Genomic DNA, 23,015 nt, shown 5'->3' on the forward strand with positions numbered 1-23,015 from the left:
TCCTGACCTCAGGTGATCCACCCCACTCGGCCTCCCAAAGTGCTGGGATTATAGACGTGAGCCACCGCACCCAGACAACTCAAACTGTCTTAATTATTAAAATCTTGAACTATAGCTCTTAAAAATTTTAAGAATTCACTAACAAGAATTTGTCCTGAAAGCAATTTTCCAAGCAGCAAATGGGGATTTACTAATGCAGCTAAGCTGTAATGGAACAAGCTCTCAATCTGAAACCAGACACTCTGGGTTTTATACTAAGTCTGACAGTGGCTATGTGACCTGAAATGAATCAGGATGTCTTCACCTGTAAAATGGGAACAATACCTATTTATCTCATTCAGTTCCTAGGAAGCTTGAATGAGACCATAGAAACTCTCTGAAATTACAAACTTGTAGTAAAGGTATCATCTATTCCTGGGAAATGGGGGTAAATCACTGTACATGTGTATATTAGCAATTCAAAAAAGGAAAATCCCTGAACAACTTATTTTAAGATTTCCTCCACCTTACACAGGAAAGGATTAAAACACTGTCAAAAAGGTACTACCTGTGTAGTATGGGTGTGTGGCTTTTAAGAACACTGCCTTTTAAGCCTTTTCCTCTAGTTGTAAGAGGCACATGGAGACACACAAATGCAACACGTACCAGGGGTTATGTTCAAAATCACATTCAAAAAGCGCCTATGTGACTGGCTATGGGAATTACTGTAGATCACTGGACCTGGAGACTCTTTAGTTTACAATACTCATGACTGTCCTGGGCCATAAATCTAAAACCTACAGCAGCAGGACAAGTTTCACTTGTAATAACTGCCTTTCAAAGTCTACGCGGATCTTTTCAGCAGCACAGTCTTTGAACGCCGAGTATAAGAAGCGGTGTCTGAGTTGTGACATTTAAAAAACAAGGCCGGAGCAAACGTAGAGAGGGAGAAAGGTGTTTAAGAGGGCGCCAGTAGCAAAGCTTTGTACGACCCCAGGCACGTGGGGTGCTCCCTGCGCGTAGTCTTTCCACCGCAGGCAAGGAGATGCTTATGAGAACCTTTCTGGGGTACTGGGGGGTTCCGTCCCGAAATGCTCAGCCCAATCCATGAGTCAGCAGCGGTGAGAGGAGGAAGCAACGGTAGGAGCAAAAGGAAGGCACCCCTCACCCTCCTTCCTTCTAATCTATGGTAGGATTACTTTAAAACACGGAGCAACCCCACACGGCCCCGGGACTAGTCGCCAGCGTCAAGGGTAGAGAGAGCCCAGGGTTGCCGAGGCGGAGGACTGAGGCAGGGGCGGCTGAGGTGAGAAGGAACCGGGGTTGGGTGGGCACTTACCAGAGGTCAGAGCGTGGGTGATGGCGGTGCCCCGGCCGTCCGCGGCGCTTGGCAGAAGCAGCATGATGGCGCCGGGTCTAGCCCGGTGGGCGCAGCGGTTCACGTCCCGGGCGGAGGGCGCTTAGGGTCCCCTCCAGCTCTACCTCTCACTCCGAGCCTCGCGCCTTGGCTCTAAGACGCCCAGGAACCGGCGCATGGAGACGACCAGTAAGCACTTCCGGGATAGATCTTTCGTGGCGTGGAGGCCAATCTCACACCCTCCCACCCCCGCCAACGTGTGCGGCAACCTAGTTCTATACTGACTGAGATCCGGCTGGAGACCAAGTCGCACGAGAGAATGGTTCCTAGGCGCATCAGTTTTCCTGTAAAAGGGCTTATATTCCACGTCCCAGTGCAATACATAGAACATAACCTTTAAAAGCAGCTCTTTTTATATTATCTTTAAGTTCTTACTGCTTTATATATTAATCTGAACCTAATCAGTGATTTTCCCAGGAGCGCTATACTTTTAAGTAAAAAATGAAAATACCTGTATGAACTAGTATCGACTAGTATATACATTTGCGGAGAATTACGTACGTATATTTGTGATACATTTGTGTTTAACTTGATGATGATAATAGCAGCTAATATTTGTCGTGCTATTACTAATTTACCTGCATTATATCTTTTAATACTCACTTGGAGAAGAAACCTCTCTCTAGTGTGTTAGATTGTATTCCAAGGCCAGTAATATTTTTACCCTGTTCTAATGAAGTTTTCATTCAAGATATTCCCAATTATAGGACACTGGGACTTAATTGTTTAATGTATAATAAAATCAATTGTATTCCTACTATATGCTTCCTTCTAAGACTGCAGTCAAAAGCAAAACTAGCAAAAACAAACAGTGGGTAAAGGCTCACCCCCAACAGCAGTATCTGAAACAGGTTCAATAAAATAAACTTGATATGCCACTCTTTAGCAAGGACCACCAGAAATTAGTAAATTAGAAAATAACTTACTAAATACATTTAATTGGTCTGTATATCTGCTGCATGATAAAATTGTCACTTCAAAACTGACATTTCAAAAATTGAACTAAGGGAGGCTGAGGTGGGAAGATCGTTGAGCCCGGGAGGTGGAGGTTGCAGTGAGCTGAGATCGCACCATTGTGCTCCAGCCTGAGTAACAGTGAGACCCCGTCTTTAAAAAAAAAAAAGAACTAATCTTCTGCCCCAAAACCTCTTCCTGATCCCTATTAATGCAACCACTGTTAAAACTCCAAGGTGCAAAGTAACCTGACTCCACTTTCTTCATATTAATATATTTTTTTCCTCACACCTCCTCCCATTCAATTTTACCATTAACTCTAAGGTCATAGGGTTTTTTTTTTTTCTTTCTTTCTTTTCTGAGACAGGCTTGCTCTGTCGCCCAGGCTGGAGTGCAGTGGCCTGATCTCGGCTCACTGCAATCTCTGCCTTCCAGGTTCAAGCGATTCTCCTGCCTCAGCCTCCTGAGTAGCTGAGACTACAGGTGCGTGCCACCACGCCCAGCTAATTTCTGTATTTGTAGTAGAGACGGGGTTTAGCCATGTTGGCCAGGCTGGTCTCCAACTCCTGACCTCATGATCTGCCTGCTTCAGCCTCCCAAAGTGCTGGAATTACAGGGGTGAGCCACCGTGCCCGGCCGGGGGTTTTGTTTTTTAAAAAAATTGTGCTAAAATACACATAACATGAAATTTACGATCTTCACCGTTTTTAAGTTTACAGAAATGTTAAGTACCTTCACATTATTGTGTAACCACCCTACAAAACTATTTTTATCTTACGAAACTGAAACTCTATACCCATTTAATCTTACAAAACTGAAACTCTATGCCAGTGGAGAAAACTGTGCACTGGAAACCATCCTTCTACTTTGTCTTTAGGAATTTGACACCTCTAGGTACTTCATATTTGTGGAATCATATAGTATTTGTCTTTTTTTGTGACTGGCTTATTCACTTAGCATAATGTCCTCAAGGTTCATCTGTGTTGTAGCTTATACTAGAATTTCATTCCTTTTTAAGGCTGAAAAATATTTGTGTGTGTGTGTGTGAACACACGTGCGTGTATCACGTTTTGTTTATCCATTCATATGTAGATGGACACTTGGGTTGCTTCCACCTTATGGGTATCGTGACTAATGCTGCTTATGGACATGGATGTACAAATATCTCTTTGAGATCCTGTTTTCAGTTCTTTTGGATACATATCCAGAAATCGAATTGCTAGACGGCATGGTAATTATTTTTAATTTCCTGAGGAATCATCATACTGTTTCCCACAGCAGTTGCACCATTTTATCATTTTACATTTACATCAACAGTGCACCAGGATTCCATTTTATCCAGCAGCACACGCAAGGGTTGGCTGGACCCAAGGGTCATCCTTTCCAACACTTATTTTCTGTTTTGTTTTTGCTTGTTTTTAATAATAGCTATCTTAATGGGTATGTGGTGGCATCCAACTGTGGTTTTGATTTGTATTTCCTAACAGTGATGTTGTCCATTTGTATATCTTCTTTGGAGCAACGTTTATTCAGGTTGTTTGCCCATTTAAAAAATCAGGTTGTTTTCTTGTGTGGTAGGAGTTCTTTATATATTCTGGATATTAACTCTTTACCAGAAATAGATTACCTTCACTATATTTGTAGATGTGGCCACTACTTATTGTGTCTAATATGCCAGGCGTTTTACAAACACTGTAAAGTTTCCTTCTCACAGGTAATCAGGCCAAAAACCAGCGTGCCAAAGCGTTTCCCCAGGGCTCTCTCCGGACTCTCAAGCCCTGCATAAAGGAGTCTGTCTGAGCCCAATCTACTTCCGGTGGGGAAGGGAAAGGGAAGACACCACCGGAAGCAAGGAAGGTGCTGTGTAATCATTAAGGAGCGGAGGCTTTTGGAGCTGCTAAAATGCCGGATTACCTCGGTGCCGATCAGCGGAAGACCAAAGAGGATGAGAAGGACGACAAGCCCATCCGAGGTCAGTTGACATGGGCCGGAGCTCGGAGCTGGGGCGGGACTGGAGCGGAGCTGCCTTGGCACTGGAGAGGAGCTGGATTCCCGCTCCTGGCTCTGTGCTCTGGCCCTTTTGTGCCCCTAGTAATTTAGTCTGGACGCCGGCCGGATAACTTGCCTGCCATCTCAGTCTCCCTCATCCACTACAAGTTCTGTATTATCTGCTGATGGAAATTTTTATTCGTTCTCAGCTCTCGGGTCTTGAAGAAGTCACTCAGCCTGCTTGGCCTAATAGGCCTTGAAAAGTTCTGCCTGGCGGTGCTCGGTCACCTGATCCTTTTTCCTCTCCTCCTCCTTCCCCCTGTGACAGCCGGGAGCTGTCACTGTGTAGCCACAATTCTGAGACATAATTTTCTTAAAAAAAAAATTATTTGACCAGATAATACATTCACAGGGTTCACAATTCAAGAGGCAGAAAAGATATCTTTGAAAAGCCTCGCATCCTTGGTCCCAGCCACCAACTTCTCCACAGAGACAACTAATGTTGCTATTTTGCATATCTTTTTAGACATATTCTATACATATACAAGCAAGTGTGCTTATCTATTCCTTTTTTTTACACAAATGTAGCATGCTGTACATACTTCAACATCTTGATTTTTAAAAAATTTAATATATATTAGAGATACTTTCCTATCATGTCACTTCCTCTGCATCTGCATAGTATCCTGTATTATGCGTATACAATAATGTATTTAATTATTATTGATGGACATGTAGATTTTTCCAATTTGTTGCTGTTATAAAACAATGAATACCTTTTACCTTGTTGCACTCTGAGACCAAGATGGGTCACCAGAAGCTATGCTGGAGCCACCCGCGAAAATTCGGTCAGAGTTCTCGCTCTTGTCGGCGTCTGTTCAAACCGGCACGGTCTGATCCGGAAATATGGCCTCAATATGTGCCGCCAGTGTTTTTGTCAGTATGCGAAGGATATTGGTTTCATTAAGTTGGAGTAAATGATCTTCCTTCAAAGGATTATCCAAGGCATCGACCCAATGAAAAACTATGATAGTTCTTTGTACATAAAATAAACATTTAAAAAAATGAATACTCTTGTTTATGTAACTTTTACCAAGTGCACAAGTACAAATTGTAGGATAAATTCTAGAAGTGGAGTTCTAATTTTGTAAGTGCCAAACTACTCTCCATGGAGATTGTACCAGTTGACACTTTAACTTACAGTGCATGAGATATGCACACCATTTTTGGATATAACTTCTTCCCAGTAGTCCCGTTTGTAGTCTCATCTTTATGCTGTTTCTCCTTTTGTTCCTTAAGCTATTTTTAAATGTTCTTTTGGTATTTCTTATGTTTCTTCTTACTTTTACCTTTCTTAACATCTTCAACTCTTCCTAGCACCCTTCTCCATTTACACTGTCCCCCAAAAGAAAGCATTTCCTTTCTACCTTCATCTCATTCTGCTGTTTCTTTTAAAAATATTTTAGGACACTGAAAATGTCAGAGATACTCAGTATTTATCGGAAAACTTAGACACAGAGATTTATCATTTGATCTGTGCACAGTGATCTGTGTGTTTCTCTGGGTTTTTTATTCTTTAAAAATATTAATACATTTATTCCTTGGATACAGTTATGACTAACATGTATACAGGATCTTATGCGTTTATTCATACATACCCTTTTTTTTTTTTTTTTTTTTGAGATGGAGTCTTGCTCTTGTCACCCATGCTGGAGTGCAGAGATGTGATCTCAGCTCACTGCAATGTCCGCCTCCTGGGTTCAAGCGATTCTCTTGCCTCAGCTTCCCAAGTAGCTGGGATTACAGGCACCCCCCCCCACGACGCCCAGCTAATTTTTGCATTTTTAGCAGAGACCGGGTTTCACCATGTTGGCCAGGCTGGTCTTGAACTCCTGACCTCAGGTGATCTGCCCGCCTTGGCCTCCCAAAATCCTGGGATTACAGGCGTGAGCCACCGCATCTAGCCTGATTAAGTTACTTTCAATTTAAGCTTTCAGATCTCAACTTGGTCCTAATTGCCGTTAACTTTTTGTGAATCTCCTATTGGCTCACTTTGTTTGAGTGGTTATTTCAAGCCTTTTACATGTTTTTCAGGTCCTCAGTTCAGTCTCTTTCTTCGTGACTGATGACTTTTTTCTCTCCTGAGACGATTGAGAATCCACTTAAGAGTTCTCTTAACTTCTCTGACATTTTCCATTTTCTGTTTTAATCCTGCCTTAGAGGAAGTGGTATCAATTTTTGTTATGTGCAACCTTCCCCATTTCTGTCTTTGACCTTATGCCTTCCTCCTCTGGGCTTTGTTTCTTCAGTCACTACCTCTTCTATTTGTTGTCCTATGGAATTTTTCCCTTTTGTTCTTGTAAGCATGCTAATATCCATTTTATCTTAAAAACATAGTTGAGAAAATCTTCCTGCTCTCCCAAGTTACAAGTCATTTTCTTTTTTTCTTTCACTGCCTAAAAGTGGCAGAAAGGACAGGCTTAGGAGTTAGGAAGACCTAGGTTTGAATCTTGGCTTTGAGTTTTGTCTAATAAATTCTGTGGAACTGTTTTTCCTGTCTGTAATGTAGAAATAATTGTATTTACTTCACAGGTTTATATAGAATTAGATAATATCAATATGTATCTCTAATCACGGTGTCTCATACAGTGATCGTCTCAATTTATAGCAGCTATTACTATTCGCCCACAGTACATTTCTTTACTACTTATATATTTATTTTTAGAGACAGTCTTGCACTGTCGCTCAGGCTGGAGTGCAGTGGCACGATCATAGTTCACTGCAGGCTGGGAGCTCCTGGGCTAAAACCATTCTCCTGCCTCAGCCTCCCTAGTAGTTAGCACAACAGGCGTGTACCACCTTGCCATGCTCATTTAAAACTTTTTTTTTTTTTTTTTTGTAGAGACAGGGTCTCATTATGTTGCCTAGGCTGGTTTCAAATTCCTGGGCTCAAGTGATCCTCCCACCTTGGCCACCCAAAGTACTGGCATTTCAGGGGTGAGCTACCATGCCAGGCTCTTATTTTATTTTTAAACTTCTTGCACTTTAGTTTCTATCTATATAAATCAGTTGAAACTGATCAGTAGTTTCTTAATTCCCAGATCTTTAGTATTTCTCAATCCTAATCATTGTGTTTTTGACATTGTTGAGCCTTTGAGCTTCCCTTGGTTTCTCTTGCTGAACCTTCCCGTTTATCCGCCTGCTTCTTTTCTTTCCTTCATTGTGTCCTCACGTGGTTTCTCTAGTTTTGTTTCTGTTAATTTCATCCATTCTGGTCTTGGACTCTATATGCTTCCCTAGTCAACCTTTTTAACCTCAAGCTAGCATCTGACCTCTAGAGCCAGATTTATCTCCGCCTTTTAGAATGCTGCATCAGGATGTGCTGGTGTGTTGGATAGTCTTCATGCCTAACCTCAGGCTCAGTAATTTGCTAAGAGCATTCACAAGACTCAGCGTGTAGTCATACTCATGGCTATGATGTATTTTAGTGAAAGGATACAAAGCAAAATCAGCAAAGAGAAAAGACACATGGGGCCAAGTCCAGGAGAAACCAGGCACAAGCTTCCAAGGGTCCTCTTCCAGTGGAGTCACACAGGATGTGCTTAATTCCCCCAGCAACAGGTAGTGACAATATGTGTAAAATGTTGCTAACCAGAGTAGCTTGTTAGAGATTTGGCACCCAGGGTTTTTATTATGGGGTGGTAATGTAGGCATCTCTGCCTAGAACATACCAAAATTCTAGACTCCCTGAAGGAAGATAAGTGTTCTGCATAAACTCTGTAGTTTGTATAAACATTTTAAGCACAGTGAACCACCTTTTTCAGTTCTGGGAATGGTAGGAACCCTCTGAAATTGTTCTCAGACAAGAGCCAAGAACCAACCTTATAAGCAGGCCTTTCAAAGGATAGCAGTTAACTCTTCTGTGCAGATAGCAGTACCACAAACTTAATAAAATTAAAACTGAACTTCGTATCTCCCTCTGCTAACCACTTTCTATTGTGACTTTTGTTGTGTGGTACCCAGGTCCAAAGCCTGGGCATCATGTTTAATCCTCTCCCCTCAGCTTCTCACGTTCAGTTATTTGCCATGTGCTGTAGATTCTTCCTCTGAGGGGTGTTTTTTAAATCCAACTCTTCCTTTCTCTTTTCATTGGTACCATTTTTATTTAGGTTCTTATGACTTCCGAATGGCCTCACTCCAATTTGTTCTTCATATCTCAGTGAGCTAATTCTTCCTAAGGCACAGTTCCTATAATGTCAACTGTAGTGGCCCTAATTACCTTATTCTGGAATTTATGGTCTACCTCACTAGAGCTCCAAACCTCCATCTACCTAATTTCCTATTACCGCCTAATGTGTATACTATGCTTCAGCTTACCTGGTCTAGCTGCTGTTACCTAAGCATACTCTACTCATACTTAGTTAAAAAAGAAAAAGGCCTGCCGTTTTTTTCCTTAAAATATATATGATTGTATGATTGGTTCTTGTTTTTCATGATAGATATATTCTATAAAGTTGCTGTGAATGGTGAATTAGGAAGTACTGAACACTTGATCCTAGGAGAAATATATATATATACATCTCACATAGATTATAATCTTTTTTTTTTTTTTTTTTGAGACAGGGTCTCTCTTTGTTACCTAGGTGGAAGTACAGGGGCACGATCTCAGCTTGCTGTAGCTGTCACTTCCTGGGCTCAAGCGATCCTCCTGCCTCAGCCCCCCAAGTAGCTGGGACTACAAGTGCATACCACCATGCTAATTTTTGCATTTTTTGTAGAGACACGGTTTCGCCATGTGGCCCAGGCTGCTCTTGAACGCCTGGACTCAAACAATCCGCCTGTCTCGGCCTGGGATTACAAGTGTGAGCCACAGCATCTGGCTGATTATAATCTTAAATCCTAAAAACAACTCATCCTGGTAGATTCTTTTTTTCTTTATTTCACAAAAGAGAAAACAAAGTTCAGAAGTGTTAAGTGACTTGGCTGAGGTCACCCCACTAACAGATTCCAGAGCTGGCATTCAAACCCTGTCCACCTGGCCCCAGAGCCTGAACTGCTTGGATTACACTGCATTTCCCCTACAGTCTCCATCTTCTGGTCATCTCTGTATGAAAGCTGAAACAAGGGGGTAGAGTGACTTGTTCTTAGTTGTGAACTTACATTTTTTACCACTCTGGCTATTTGCAAATGACCATGAAAGCACATGAGTATTGATTTGGGGATTACAAATTTGAGCAACTAAGCAAATTCAGAAATGCAGAATTTGTAAATAGAAAAGATTAACTGTAAATCACTTGAAATCCCAGATAATCACCGTAGAACACCATTTCAGGTTACTCTCCACATGTATTTTAAGTGATTTTTATATAAAAACAAAATATATGCACATTATATCCTTTTTTTTAAACCTACCTGATTCACTGAATAGCGTTTGTTGGATTGCTTTCTATGTCTATGTTCTGTTATCATTTTAAATTGCTGCATTGTATTTCCTTTTCTTTTTCTTTTTGAGATGGAGTCTCTCTCGGTCACCCAGGCTGGAGTGTGGTGATGTGATTTGGGCTCACTGCAACCTCTGCCTCCTGGTTTCAAGCAATTCTCCAGCTTCAGCCTCCCAAGTAGCTGGGACTACAGACATGCGCCACCATGCCAGGCCAATTTTTGAATTTTTGGTAGAGACGGGGTTTCGCCAGGTTGGCCAGGCTGGTCTCAAACTCCTGACCTCAGGTGATCTGCCCGCCTCGGCCTCCCAAAGTACTGGGATTACAGGCATGAGCCACCGCACCTGGCCTGCACTGTATTTCATTGTATGACTATGGTATAATTTAACCAAGATCCTTAATGGATGTATTTTATGTATGTACTATATAAAATAGGTCATCATGTATATTATGTACTTTTAAAAATCTGTTTTCCTCCCAGTTAGATAAAAATTACTTGAGTCCAGGAACTATTTGATTGAATTTATATCATCATAATCTTGCTTGATTTTTGACACTCAAAACAATTTGAATCGAACAGAAAAAAAGCTCTAGTTTCTTTTTTTTCTTTTTAAAAAAATTTTAATTCTAGTTTCTTTTTGAATCTCATGTATTGTCTCTCTTCTTTCAGCTCTGGATGAGGGGGATATTGCCTTGTTGAAAACTTATGTAAGTCCTTTCAGTGTCTACAAACTATAGATGTTTTATGTTGAAATAAAAACTGTTTTGTTATTGTCCTTCCAAAATAATTAGAAGAAGTTAAGAAACCAAAAATTAAAAAACCAAACAAAAAATAAAATAAAAAGAAACAAAATAATTAGAAGAGAATGTCTGGCAGCTTATAGTAATCTTCACTAAATGAAGTTACCTACCTGAAGTTTATAGAATAGATCAAAGTATTTGGCATGTCTCAGTTTATGTATTATTTGAATACTATTCGTGATTAAAATGTGATGCTGTATTGAAAGATATTTGAAATCATTTACACAAGTTTACTATATTTAACAAGTATTACTGAATTAGTTCTGAAATGAAGTTTTAATGCATAGAAATCGATAGTTTTGCATAATTTCACACGATTTTTTTTTTTTTTTTTTTTTTTTGAGACGGAGTGTCGCTGTTGTCACCCAGGCTGGAGTGCAATGGCGCGATCTTGGTTCACTGCAACCTCCGCCTCCTGGGTTCAAGCGATTGTCCTGCCTCAGCCTCCTGAGTAGCTGGAGCTCCCACCACCACGCCTGGCTAATTTTTTGTATTTTTAATAGAGACAGGGTTTCATCATGTTGGCCAGGCTGGTCTTGAATTCTTGACCTCAAGTGATCCACCCACCTCGGCCCCCTAAAGTGCAGGGATTATAGGCATGAGCCACCGTGCCTGGCCATGATTTTCATTTGTTACCTTGCATAATAGTGGATTGTGTATTTAGGGGGAAATATTGGGTCAGGAATACCTCTCTACTTCACAAGCTTTGGGATAATGATAGCTATTGAAATTGTAACTTAAAAATAATTTTTACCTGTAATTTTAAGAAATTGTTGATATCCTGATATTCTAACTAAACTGACCTTCATCACCTAGGGTCAGAGCACTTACTCTAGGCAGATCAAGCAAGTTGAAGATGACATTCAGCAACTTCTCAAGAAAATTAATGAGCTCACTGGTATGTATTTTTAAATTCCCATTTCCTTCCTTTAAATGTAATGTGTGAATAATATCAAGAGTTTAAATACAGATTTTACTCCTTCATGATTATGGATTTAAAAAAATCATTATTCTTCCTTTCTGTTAAGAAATTAGATCTCGTTTAACCATATCTTTCACTGCTTTTTACAACTAGGTTTAATGCTTATGCAGTTAAAAAATAAGAAACAATATCATCTTCTAAGCCAGTAATGTTTCTATTGGTCAAAACCCAGTTCAGTAAACTTCAGTTAACAAGTCAAAAAACTTTTCTGGATAAAAATAAGATCTCACAACATAGTTTTGCTTAAGTAATTGGGCTCTTTCCTGGAAGTTGGAAACTTTTTAGGGGGAACTTGAATGATGAAGTTTTATAATATTTGACCTACACAAAAATGTGAAATGTGGCATATTTTTGGGTTGACAATTACTTTAGGGCAGGGTGTAGTTTTCAGCTGGGGTGATTTTGTCCCACCCTCCCAACCCCTCCCAGAGGACACTGGGCAATGTCTGGAGACATTCTTGATTGTCATGACTTTGAGAGAGGGTGGTGCTGCTGGCATCTAGTGGTGAGAGGCCAGGGATGCTACTAAACAGTCTATAATGCACATGATAGTCCTCACAATGAATGATTCAGTGCAAAATGTCAGTAGTGCTGAGGTTTAGAAAGCTTATTATAGGGCGATGCATTACATTTTAGTAAATTTTGTCATCTTTCTCTATGTAGGTATTAAAGAATCTGACACTGGCCTGGCCCCACCAGCACTCTGGGATTTGGCTGCAGATAAGCAGACACTCCAGAGTGAACAGCCTTTACAGGTTGCCAGGTATGCATGGGTGCTCTGTGGCAACTTACCTTTGTCTGTATTTTCAAGCACTTAGAGTCTCAGGGATAATGCAATAGTTCATAAATAATTTTTATTCCAAATTCCAAGTAAATAAAGCTTTCTACAAAACTGGGGTTAAAATTTTATGCCTTAAACAATTATTCAAAAATACATGAAGGCATAATCATTTAAAAGATTTAAATGATACAAAAAGATGTAGAGCAAGAAATGAAAAACTCCCTTCTCATACTTGCTTTCCTATTGCCCTTTCCTCAAACATAACTACTGAAATAGTTTGGCCCTCCTAATCCTCTTTCTGTGTATCTTCCTGTGTTTGCATGCAAAGAAACATATCCTGATTTTTTTTTTAAGACATAACTACATGTTTTGGGACTCTCTGTCTTTAATATAGGTATACTTATTTCTTTTTTCTCATGTTTTTAAAAAATTGCAAAAAAATTGCATAATGTGTAGATGTTAGGCTGTAACAATTTCTGTTACTATACACAGTGCTGTAGTGAATATTCATGTTAAATGTTTCTCAGTGTATGTGCATACATTTCTGTAGGCTAGCTTACTACAAGTGGAATTCTAGGGGTCAAAGATATTATAGTTTTAAAATCCTGTGAAAATTTCTTTGGCCAGTTTATGCTTTTATCAAGAGGCTTTGAGGCAAATGTCCATTTGTCTGATCAATGTAAGATACGCAGTTTTCAATTTTTGCAGTTTTGCCATTTGAGGGAAAATAATTTTAATTTGTACTGTGCTGATTACTAGTATGATAGCTACTTCTTTTGTTTACTAAACATCTGTATTTCTTTGACTACTCATGTTTTCTTCTTGGGTTGTTTCTTGTTACTTTTAGAAACAGTTCATATATTGTACATATTATCTTTTCTTAAGTATGCTACAAGTATTTTTCCCTAGTCACTTTTAACTTCTTGGTACCTTTTGTTGTACTAATGTTTTACATTTTTAGGAGATAAAATATACCAATATTTCCATTATACCTTTAAGGCCTTAAAGAAAGCAAAGATTATTTGGAAAAAGTTTCCATTGATTTTAGTCTCATACTCTTTGCTTAAAACTCTTGATAAAATTTGTGTATGTGTAATTTTTAGCTTGTGAATTTTTTTTTTTTTTTTTTGAGACAAGGTCTCACTTTGTTATTGAGGCTAGAGTGCAGTAACATGATCTCAGCTTGCTGCAGCCTCTGCTTCCTAGGCTCCTACCTCAGCCTCCCAAGTGGCTGGGACCACAGATGCACACCACCCCATGTCTGGCTTTTTTTTTTTTTTTAATTTTTAGTAGAGACAGGGTCTTGCCATGTTGCCTAGGCTGGTCTTGAACTCCTAGGCTGTCAGGACAAAGGCCATCTGCCCACCTCAGCCTCCCAAAGTGCTGGGATTACAGGTGTGAGCCACCGTGCCCAGCCAGCTTATGAATTTTTTAATAACAATCTTATTGATATAAAATTCAGATATCATGAAGTTCACTCTTTTAAAGTATACAATTTAGTGATTTTTAGAATATCTAGGAAATTGTGCATTGATCATTACTATCTAATTCCAGAATAGAATATTTTTGTTACCCCAAAAACAAACCCAATACCCATTAGCAGTCTTCATTCCCCTCTCTTTCCAGCCCCTGACAACCATTAATCTATTTTCTGTTTCTATGAATTTGCCTATCCTGGACATATCATCTAAATGGAATCATATAGTACATGGCTTCCTTCACTTAGCATATTTCAAGGTTCATCCATATTCTAAAATGGATGGAACTTTTTAGGGCCAAATAATATTCCAGTCTAATTTCTCTATCTATATTCACTATTGGTGAGACATTCTTCTCATCATTCCTATAAACTTTTTAAATATGGTTTCCTTTAGCTTTTTGAAAATATTTCTTGTACTGATTTAAGGTTTTTGTTTGACTGGGCGCAGTGGCTCATGCCTGTAATCCCAGCACTTTGGGAGGCTGAGGCAGGTGGATCACTTGAGGTCGGGAGTGTGAGATCAGCCTGGCCAACATGGTGAAACCTGTCTCTACTAAAAATATAAAAATATTAGCTGGGCGTGGTGGCAGGCACCTGTAATCCCAGACACTTAGGAGGCTGACGCAGGAGAATTGCTCAAACCTGGGAGGCGGAAGTTTCAGTGAGCCAAGATCGCGCCACTGCACTCCAGCCTGGGCAACAGTGAGATTCCGTCTCAAAAAAAAAAAGTTTTGTTTAATAACACCAACATCTAGGCTTCCTAAGGGACAATTTCTATTGACTGCTTTTTTTCCCCTTATGTATGAGCCATGATGTCATACATACGGGAAAATGCATTTCATAATGTTTTGCATCTCATAACTTTTTGGTGATAACTAGACATTTAAAATAATGTAATGTGTCACCTCTGGAAATCAGATTCTTCCTCTCCCCAGGGTTTGGTATTATTGCTGTTTATTGTTCTTGTTTTTCCTTTCAGGTTTTTTGGTCAGCCTCTTTTTTTGTTTTGGTAGAGAATAGGTATAATTCTTCATCCCTAGCAAACGTGGTTGGTAACAGAAAACAGAGTCCTTCACACAATTATGCTGTCAGGACAAAGCATTCTTTTTTAGCCTTGACATCCTGGGCTCAAGTGATCCTCCAGCCTCAGCCTCCCCAGTAGCTGGGACTACAGGTGCATCCCACCACACCCAGCTAAGCCAAAGCATTCTTTACCTTACTTTTAGTTCTACCTATGTGCACACTCCACAGGCTATTTTTGTATTTTTCTGTAATTCTTGCTGTGGCTTATGTAGCAGCTTTCTAATGTGAGTTCTGTTTTTTGTTTTTGTTTTTCTTTAGTAGATAGAGACTATAGAAGGGGAAAGGCAGTTGACTATTTTATACTGTGATGTGCATGGCATTATAAATTCATTTTTACCGGGCCATACAGAAATGAACATAATTAAGTTAAAAATAGCTTCTACTGGCTGGGTGCAATGGCTCACGCCTGTAATCTCAGCACTTTGGGAGGCCGAGGCAGGTGGATCACTTGAGGTCAGGAGTTTGAAACCAGCCTGGCCAACATGGTGAAACCCCATATATACTAAAAATACAAAACAATTAGCCGGGCGTGCTGGCGCGTTCCTGTAATCCCAGCTACTTGGGAGGCTGAGGCAGGAGAACTGCTTGAACCCAGGAGGTGGAGGTTGCAATGAGCCGAGATCACACCACTGCACTCCAGCCTGGGCTACAGAGCAAGACTCCGTCTCAAAAAAAAGAAAAAGAAAAAAAAAACAAAAAAGCTTCTATTGCCTCAGTTAAAAAAAGAAAAAAAGTAGCAAAAACAATAAAAATGGATTTAAAGTCCGGGTGTGGTGGCTCACGCCTGTAATCCCAGCACTTTGGGAGGCTGAGGCAGGCGGATCACCTGAGGTTGGGATTTCGAGACCAGCCTGACTAGCCTGAGGTTGGGAGTTTGAGAGAAACCCCCTCTCTACTAAAAAAAAAAAAAAAAAAACACAAAATTAGCTAGGCATGGTGGTGCATGCCTGTAATCCCAGCTACTCGGGAGGCTGAGGCAGGAGAATTGCATGAACCCAGGAGGTGGAGGTTGCAGTGAGCCAAGATCATGCCATTGTGCTCCAGCCTGGGCAACAAGAGTGAAACTCCATCTCAAAAAAAAAAAAAGAAAAATGGATTTAAAGTATAAACTCAGGAAAAGAATGAAAACCCATTTATTACTGAATTTGGTGTAAGACAAGATGACCATCTTTTTGTAGGGAAAATAAAAACGAGAGCAACTTAAGATATACAGGAGCATCACTAATAATAAAGGAATACAAATTATGGAAATCAAGAAATCAGAGAACTTCTTAATGATGAGATATTTGGGTTTAATTTTCCAGGAGAATGTATTTGAAAATTTTATGGCTTGGCTAAAGTCGAATGGACCTTTGGAGTTGAGTATAAAAAAGGATCTTTAACAATGTCCCAGTTTCTGTAGTTCTAGTTTATGCCTATATATTGCACACTCAGGATATAATCTAGTTAGTTGAATTTATTATTAGTAGCTTAGGTTCCTTATTCTAATCAAGCTTTTTTGCTGTGTTAGGTGTACAAAGATAATCAATGCTGATTCGGAGGACCCAAAATACATTATCAATGTAAAGCAGTTTGCCAAGTTTGTGGTGGACCTTAGTGATCAGGTGGCACCTACTGACATTGAAGAAGGGATGAGAGTGGGGTAAGATTTCTATTTACAATAAATACTTTTATTTCACTAAGGATACTGTCTCACATTCATATCCTTGGCTTTGTAGTAAATAAATGAACTGAGTTCCTTGGAATACCAAGGGATGATCTAGTAATGTACTATAGTTGAAAATTCTTTCTTCTGCATCTGCTTCCTAACTTCCCATCAGCTTCCCTGACTCCCCTACTCCCACTGTTGTTTATTATGAATGGCTTCAAATTTCAGAGTTGAGGTTACCAGTCCATTTAAGGTAACATGGTATAGGTTGGGGGAGTACTTGCTTTAGGATAGTTGTGATGCTAAGTGTGTTAATGTCTATAGAATACAATTATAGAATACAATGTCTATACAATAACAATTCACTCAGTAAATTAAAAAAAAAAATCTCCCCTCCTTCCTCAAGGGTTTGGTTGCTGTTGGATATGTTGTTTGCCACATTAGACATGTAGTTTAGTATCCTCAGGTTTCATGCTCTCTTTATTTCTCTTTATATAACCTTAGGGACTCTGTCTCTCTCTTGTTTTCTTAAAGTATGGTTTTGGGGATAAAAGATTAAACATAAAACCACTTTGAAAGCTTAAAGAATGTATTAATGACTATCTTTTTTACTTCCTTAGTGTGGATAGAAATAAATATCAAATTCACATTCCATTGCCTCCTAAGATTGACCCAACAGTTACCATGATGCAGGTAAGAAACTATGGGAGGGAAAAGGAAGGCTATGTCTTTTTTTTTGAGACGGAGTTTCACTCTTGTCGTCCAGGCTGGAGTAGAATGGTATGATCTTGGCTCACTGAGACCTCTGCCTCCCGGGTTCAAGCAATTCTCCTGCCTCAGCCTCCCGAGTAGCTGGGATTACAGGCACCCGCCACCATGCCCGGCTAATTTTTGTCTTTTTAGTAGAGACAGTGTTTCACCATGTTGGCCAGACTGGTTTCGAACTCATGACCTCAAGTGTTTGGCCCGCCTCAGCCTCCCAAAGTGCTGGGATTCCAGGCGTGAGCCACTGAGCCTGGCAGTATTTTATATATATTTTTTTGAGACAGAGTCTCAGCCTGTCTTTATTTTACTAGTTTGTCCTTCATTCATTAGTGTCATAACAAGTTAATACAGCAAGTAGTTCCAGGGCACTGGGCAATGTATTCAATTTTTATTAAAATTCTCACTTGTTATGAGTTTTTCTTTTAAGGTATTAGGTCTATTCTGTTGAATTTGGACAGTATCCAAAAAGCCTGTGACTGTATGTTGTACATTTCTGTCCCTCTCTTAGGTGGAAGAGAAACCTGATGTCACATACAGTGATGTTGGTGGCTGTAAGGAACAGATTGAGAAACTGCGAGAAGTAGTTGAAACCCCATTACTTCATGTAAGTAGCTGAGTGTTGTATTTAAATTTCATTGTATAAAGACGTCTTTTGTGTATTGAGCACTAAAATTGCTTGTATATTAGATGGCTTTTAATATTTTCCCTAATGAGAATTTTTTGAGAGGGTGGAGAGAGGAGGTGTGGAGAGTTGGTAAGTTCTAGGGGAGAGCAAGCAAAAAGGATTGAGTGGTCAAGTATATTTAAAAAAGAAAGATCTGCTGTTTACAGTGACAGAGGAGGCACATTGTAACCTTTAGCAATATGTTAAATATGTTACAGGCTATTATAGAAGAAACTGGTTCTTCAAAAGACATCGAGAAGAAAGGGGCTTAAATTGAAGCAGGTTAAACTTGGGAGGATAATGGAAAACTACGATATTGAATACCAGATAATTTTGTTCCTTAAACACCGTAATTTTTTTTAAATTAGGAAAATATTTTAAGACTGGATAATAGAAGTGCTTTTTAAAAGCCATTTAGGCTTATGTATTGATAGGAGTCTAGTTTAGAACTTATGTCTTAGAATAAGTAAAATTTCTTATTTAGTTCAAGTATGTAGATTGTGGACTTAATAATTTTGATTTAAATATTAAAGTATGGTTTTCAGGATAAAATACTAAACATAAAAGCACTTTGTTGATGTAGAAGTAGTCTGGTTTTTGTTATACAGAAGTGGTAAGTGTGAAAATTGTGTCTCTATCACAGCCAGAGAGGTTTGTGAACCTTGGCATTGAGCCTCCCAAGGGCGTGCTGCTCTTTGGTCCACCCGGTACAGGCAAGACACTCTGTGCACGGGCAGTTGCTAATCGGACTGATGCGTGCTTCATTCGAGTTATTGGATCTGAGCTTGTACAGAAATACGTCGGTGAGGTAAAGTAAATTTATCAAAGAATATATAGCCTTGTGAAAGATTTTACAGTATGAATGAAATTAAAAATGGTACTTCTGCATTGAGGGATCCAGACCTGAAATTTCTTTTTTCTTTTGTTGAGACAGGGTCTCATTGTGTTGCCCAGGCTGGAGTGCAGTGACATGATCTCAGCTCACTGCAGTCTCTACCTCTCTGGTCTTTGGCGATCCTCCCATCTCAGCCTCTCAGGTAGCTAAGACCATGGCTACGTGCCACCACGCCCAGCTAATTTTTCTATTTTTTGTAGAGAGGGGTTTTGCCATGTGGCCCAGCTAGTCTCAAACTCCTGGGCTCAAGTGATCCATCTGCTTTGGCCTCCCAGAGTGTTGGGAGTATAGGCAAGAACCACCATGCCTGGCCTGAGACCTGAAATTTCTTGATTGTAATTAGTAGTTTAGAAGCTGCCTTTGTGGTCATTTGGAAATAGGCAACCACTTAAAATTTTAACCAGTATGCCCCCTCCTCAAAAGGGTGACATTTTCTACAGATGTGGCTTTTCTACGGAAATGCCTGGTAAATGAATTCAAAAGTATACTTTTACTTCAGGGGCAGTGTTTTCAGTCCTAATGAGAAAGGGAGAACATAGGTTGTTTTTATGTTTGTAGACATACATATACATATATATACATATATATATATATTTAGAGAATAAGTCTAGGGCTATACGTATTGTATCTGAAACCTGTTGATGATTCGTGTATTTACAATAAGAATTAGCTACGGAGCTGCATGAGTTGAGGTATCCTTTTATTCCCTAACTAAAACTTGAAAGTCAAATTCAATGATCAGGAATTCCAAGTGATAGATCAAATGATTTTATTTACTCAAGTTTTACTAATTAGAATGGTTCCTTTATTTAACTATTAATTTGACCTCTTCAGATCTGAAACCTATTGCTATTTAATAGATACAGAATCATGAAAATGACAATATTTTAAGGCTGGCAAGATTAATTTGGTGGACTGGGGAGCAAACTTCAGTCTTTTTAAAAAAAGTTTAGGTAGGCCAGGCATGGTGGCTCACGCCTGTAATCCCAGCACTTTGGGAGGCAGAGGCGGGCGGATCACCTAAGGTCAGGAGTTCGAAACCAGCCTGACCAACATGGAGAAACCCCGTCTCCACTGAAAATAGAAAATGCCGGGCGTGGTGGCGCATGTCTGTAATCCCAGCTCCTCGGGAGGCCGAGGCATGAGAATTGCTTGAACCCAGAAGGCGAAGGTTGCAGTGAGCCAAGATCGTGCCATTGCACACCAGCCTGGGCAACAAGAGTGAAACTCTGTCTCAAAAAATAAAAAATAAAATTAAATTAGCTGGGCGCAGTGGCTCACGTCTGTAATCCCAGTACTTTGGGAGGCTGAGACGGGTAGAACATGAGGTCAGGAGTTCAAGACCAGCCTGGCCAAGATGCTGAAACCCCGTCTCTACTAAAAATACAAAAATTAATGAGGCGTGGTGACACATGCCTGTAATCCCAGCTACCCAGGAGGCTGAGGTAGGAGAATCGCTTGAACCCAGGCGGCAAAGGTTGCAGTGAGCCGAGCTCGCGTCACTGCACTCCAGCCTGGGCGACAGAGGAAGACTCCATCTCAAAAAAATAAAAAAATAAAAAACATTTAGGTAATAATGGGTGAGAATACTGTTAGGAATAAATATTGAAAAGTTTGAAGCATAACTTTTTATTTATTTTAAAATATTTAAAAATCAATTTTGAATTAATAAATCATTTTTCTCGTTAGGGGGCTCGAATGGTTCGTGAACTCTTTGAAATGGCCAGAACAAAAAAAGCCTGCCTTATCTTCTTTGATGAAATTGATGCTATTGGAGGTGAGAATGATACGTTAGAGAACTGCTTTAGGATTCAGTTTCATGAAAGCTGTAAAGTGATATGTTGTGATATGTTAATCTTGTACAGAATTTTAACTCAAACTCTTCTATGAGCTCTGAAACATTGGCGCCACAGATCTAATAAGTAGTAGTGCTAAACTATAAAGGCAAGAAGACACATTATATACCACTGCCATTTTTTCAAAGCCTTTATTTTTGTGCTATGGGTTGAATATCCCTTAGCCGAAATGTTTGAGAAGTGTTTTGGAATTCACATATTTTGGATTTTGGCTTTTGGAGTACTTGCATTACACTGATTGAGTATCCCAAATCTGAAAACCTGAAATCTAAAATGCTCCAATGAGTATTGCTTTTGAGCATCATGTTGGTGCTCAAAGTTTCAAATTTTGAAGCATTTTGGATTTTGCATTTGCAAATTTGGGATGCTCAATCTATATCTGATTTCATTCATACAACACCTATTTCCACACTTTAAACTCGTAAATTGCGAAGTATCATCTAATGTCATAAGAAAGCACTAGGGCATAATTTAATTGACGGTGATTTGTTTTTCTTAGTGCACATAAAATAATGTTCTTATTGGCTTCACAGATTTGATGAAATACAGTATTAGCCATGAAATCTAGACTTTTTTTTTTTTAAAGAAACAGTCTCACTCTGTTGCTCAGGCTGGAGTTCAGTGGCGTGATCTTGGCTCACTGCAACCTCTGCCTCCTGGGTTCAAGCAATTCTCATGTCTCAGCCTCCTGAGTAGCTGGGATTACAGATGCCTACCACTATGCTTGGCTAATTTTTATATTTTTAGTAGACACGTGGTTTCACCATGTTGGCCAGGCTGGTCTCGAACTCCTGAGGACAAGTTATTTTAATCTCTGAGCCTCAGTTTGCTCATCTTGTAAAGGGAATAATTCTTGCCTTGTGTACTTCATGAGTTTTTGAGAGGTTCAAATTAAGTAATAAATGTGGTAGACTTTGAAAACACTAAACTGCCCCATAGGCAGTTTAAAAAACGTTAAGTAAATCTGTGATGAATACTTTTGAAAGCAAAGATTCACTTTCTAATTAGTTTTGTATAAAGCAGGCTGTTCTTACAGGATTTGCTTCAAAGTGGGATGTGCACTTGTTCCTGAGGACATGATTTGAGCTGAGATTTATGGTACTTTCAGGTCATGCATAGTGCTACTGTTGAGTGGACTTGAAGAGCTTATCTTTCCTTTTGTCTTCTCAGGGGCTCGTTTTGATGATGGTGCTGGAGGTGACAATGAAGTGCAGAGAACAATGTTGGAACTGATCAATCAGCTTGATGGTTTTGATCCTCGAGGCAATATTAAAGTGCTGATGGCCACTAACAGACCTGATACTTTGGATCCAGCACTGATGAGGCCAGGGAGATTGGATAGAAAAATTGAATTTAGCTTGCCCGATCTAGAGGTAAGAAAACTATTTCATTTTAGGAAAGGGATTTTTGAAGTTTTTTATTCCTGTGATTTTTTTTCCATTTTAATATTTGTCAATTCTCTCATTTTTAGGGTCGGACCCACATATTTAAGATTCACGCTCGTTCAATGAGTGTTGAAAGAGATATCAGATTTGAATTGTTAGCACGACTGTGTCCAAATAGCACTGGTAAGTAGAAAGTTCTTGCTTATATTTGCTGGTCTGTCTGCTCAGGCTGCTTTAATTAAGCCTGTTTATTTTCTTTTTGTTTGAAAGGTGCTGAGATTAGAAGTGTCTGCACAGAGGCTGGTATGTTTGCCATCAGAGCACGGCGAAAAATCGCTACCGAGAAGGATTTCTTGGAAGCTGTAAATAAGGTCATTAAGTCTTATGCCAAATTCAGTGCTACTCCTCGTTACATGACATACAACTGAACCCTGAAGGCTTTCAAGTGAAAACTTCAAATTGGAATCCTAACCTTATATAGACTTGTTAATAACCACTTCATAAACAAATAAATGGCTTCAAAATTGTATGCTTTTTTCCATATCTCTTCTTGTAATATAATAAAAGGTTATCTCTAATGTTATTAGGCAGAAAAGCTTGTTAGAATATATTTTGACTGTTTTTTTGACCCACACCCGTTTAAGGATTTCACATCATACAAAGCGCTTGCTTAGATGGCTTATATCCTAGGCATATGCTGGCTGGGTGCTCTACATATAAATTCTCATTGTATCCTCCCATCTGTCCATTGAGGAAGATTATCAAATGGATCTTCATCCAATGGATGCATAAACTTTCCTACTTACTTGTAGTGGCAAAGCTGGGTTTCAAGTACAAGTTTGTCAGCTCCATTACCTATGCTCCTATTATCCGCTTCTGTCCCACATCAAAGTAG

The 23,015-nt window shown here is 39.5% G+C and overlaps 2 protein-coding genes and 1 pseudogene across 4 annotated transcripts in view; 2 read left to right on the forward strand and 1 right to left on the reverse strand.

The window, feature by feature from the left end:
* DNAJC2 (DnaJ heat shock protein family (Hsp40) member C2) overlaps nt 1-1,640 on the reverse strand; it is a 32,596-nt gene extending 30,956 nt beyond the window's left edge. The window contains exon 1 of the mRNA XM_054494984.2: nt 1,319-1,640. Within this exon, the coding sequence (XP_054350959.1) occupies nt 1,319-1,382 (64 nt within the window). The 5' untranslated portion in view covers nt 1,383-1,640. The remainder of the gene's footprint in view (nt 1-1,318) is intronic.
* PSMC2 (proteasome 26S subunit, ATPase 2) lies at nt 972-22,649 on the forward strand. Of its 3 annotated transcripts, none has more exons than XM_054494990.2 (13): nt 972-1,285; nt 4,065-4,322; nt 10,451-10,488; nt 11,398-11,479; nt 12,227-12,326; nt 16,418-16,549; nt 17,176-17,248; nt 17,829-17,924; nt 18,628-18,792; nt 20,569-20,656; nt 21,906-22,108; nt 22,207-22,303; nt 22,391-22,649. In XM_054494990.2, the coding sequence occupies exons 2-13, from the start codon at nt 4,253-4,255 to the stop codon at nt 22,546-22,548; spliced, it is 1,302 nt and encodes a 433-aa protein (XP_054350965.1). In that variant the 5' UTR covers nt 972-1,285; nt 4,065-4,252; the 3' UTR covers nt 22,549-22,649. The 3 variants fall into 3 exon arrangements, with proteins under 3 accessions (XP_054350965.1, XP_063523763.1, XP_054350964.1); XM_063667693.1 differs by having other exon boundaries at nt 1,009-1,119; XM_054494989.2 differs by lacking the exon at nt 972-1,285 and adding an exon at nt 1,528-1,893.
* On the forward strand, nt 4,332-5,988 carry LOC129040445 (small ribosomal subunit protein uS14-like; annotated as a pseudogene).
* Nucleotides 22,650-23,015: the final 366 nt, after the last annotated feature.

This window comes from Pongo pygmaeus, chromosome 6 (genome assembly GCF_028885625.2).
Source record: "Pongo pygmaeus isolate AG05252 chromosome 6, NHGRI_mPonPyg2-v2.0_pri, whole genome shotgun sequence".
Classification (NCBI taxonomy): Eukaryota; Metazoa; Chordata; class Mammalia; order Primates; family Hominidae; genus Pongo; species Pongo pygmaeus.

What these genes read in the sequence shown, in the direction of transcription:
- PSMC2 (XM_054494990.2), top strand. Translation starts at nt 4,253, where the DNA reads ATGCCGGATTACCTCGGTGCCGATCAGCGGAAGACCAAAGAGGATGAG. An exon ending in CAACAGTTACCATGATGCAG is followed by an intron (nt 17,249 to 17,828) that starts GTAAGAAACTAT and finishes TCCCTCTCTTAG; the next exon opens with GTGGAAGAGAAACCTGATGT. An exon ending in TTAGCTTGCCCGATCTAGAG is followed by an intron (nt 22,109 to 22,206) that starts GTAAGAAAACTA and finishes TCTCATTTTTAG; the next exon opens with GGTCGGACCCACATATTTAA.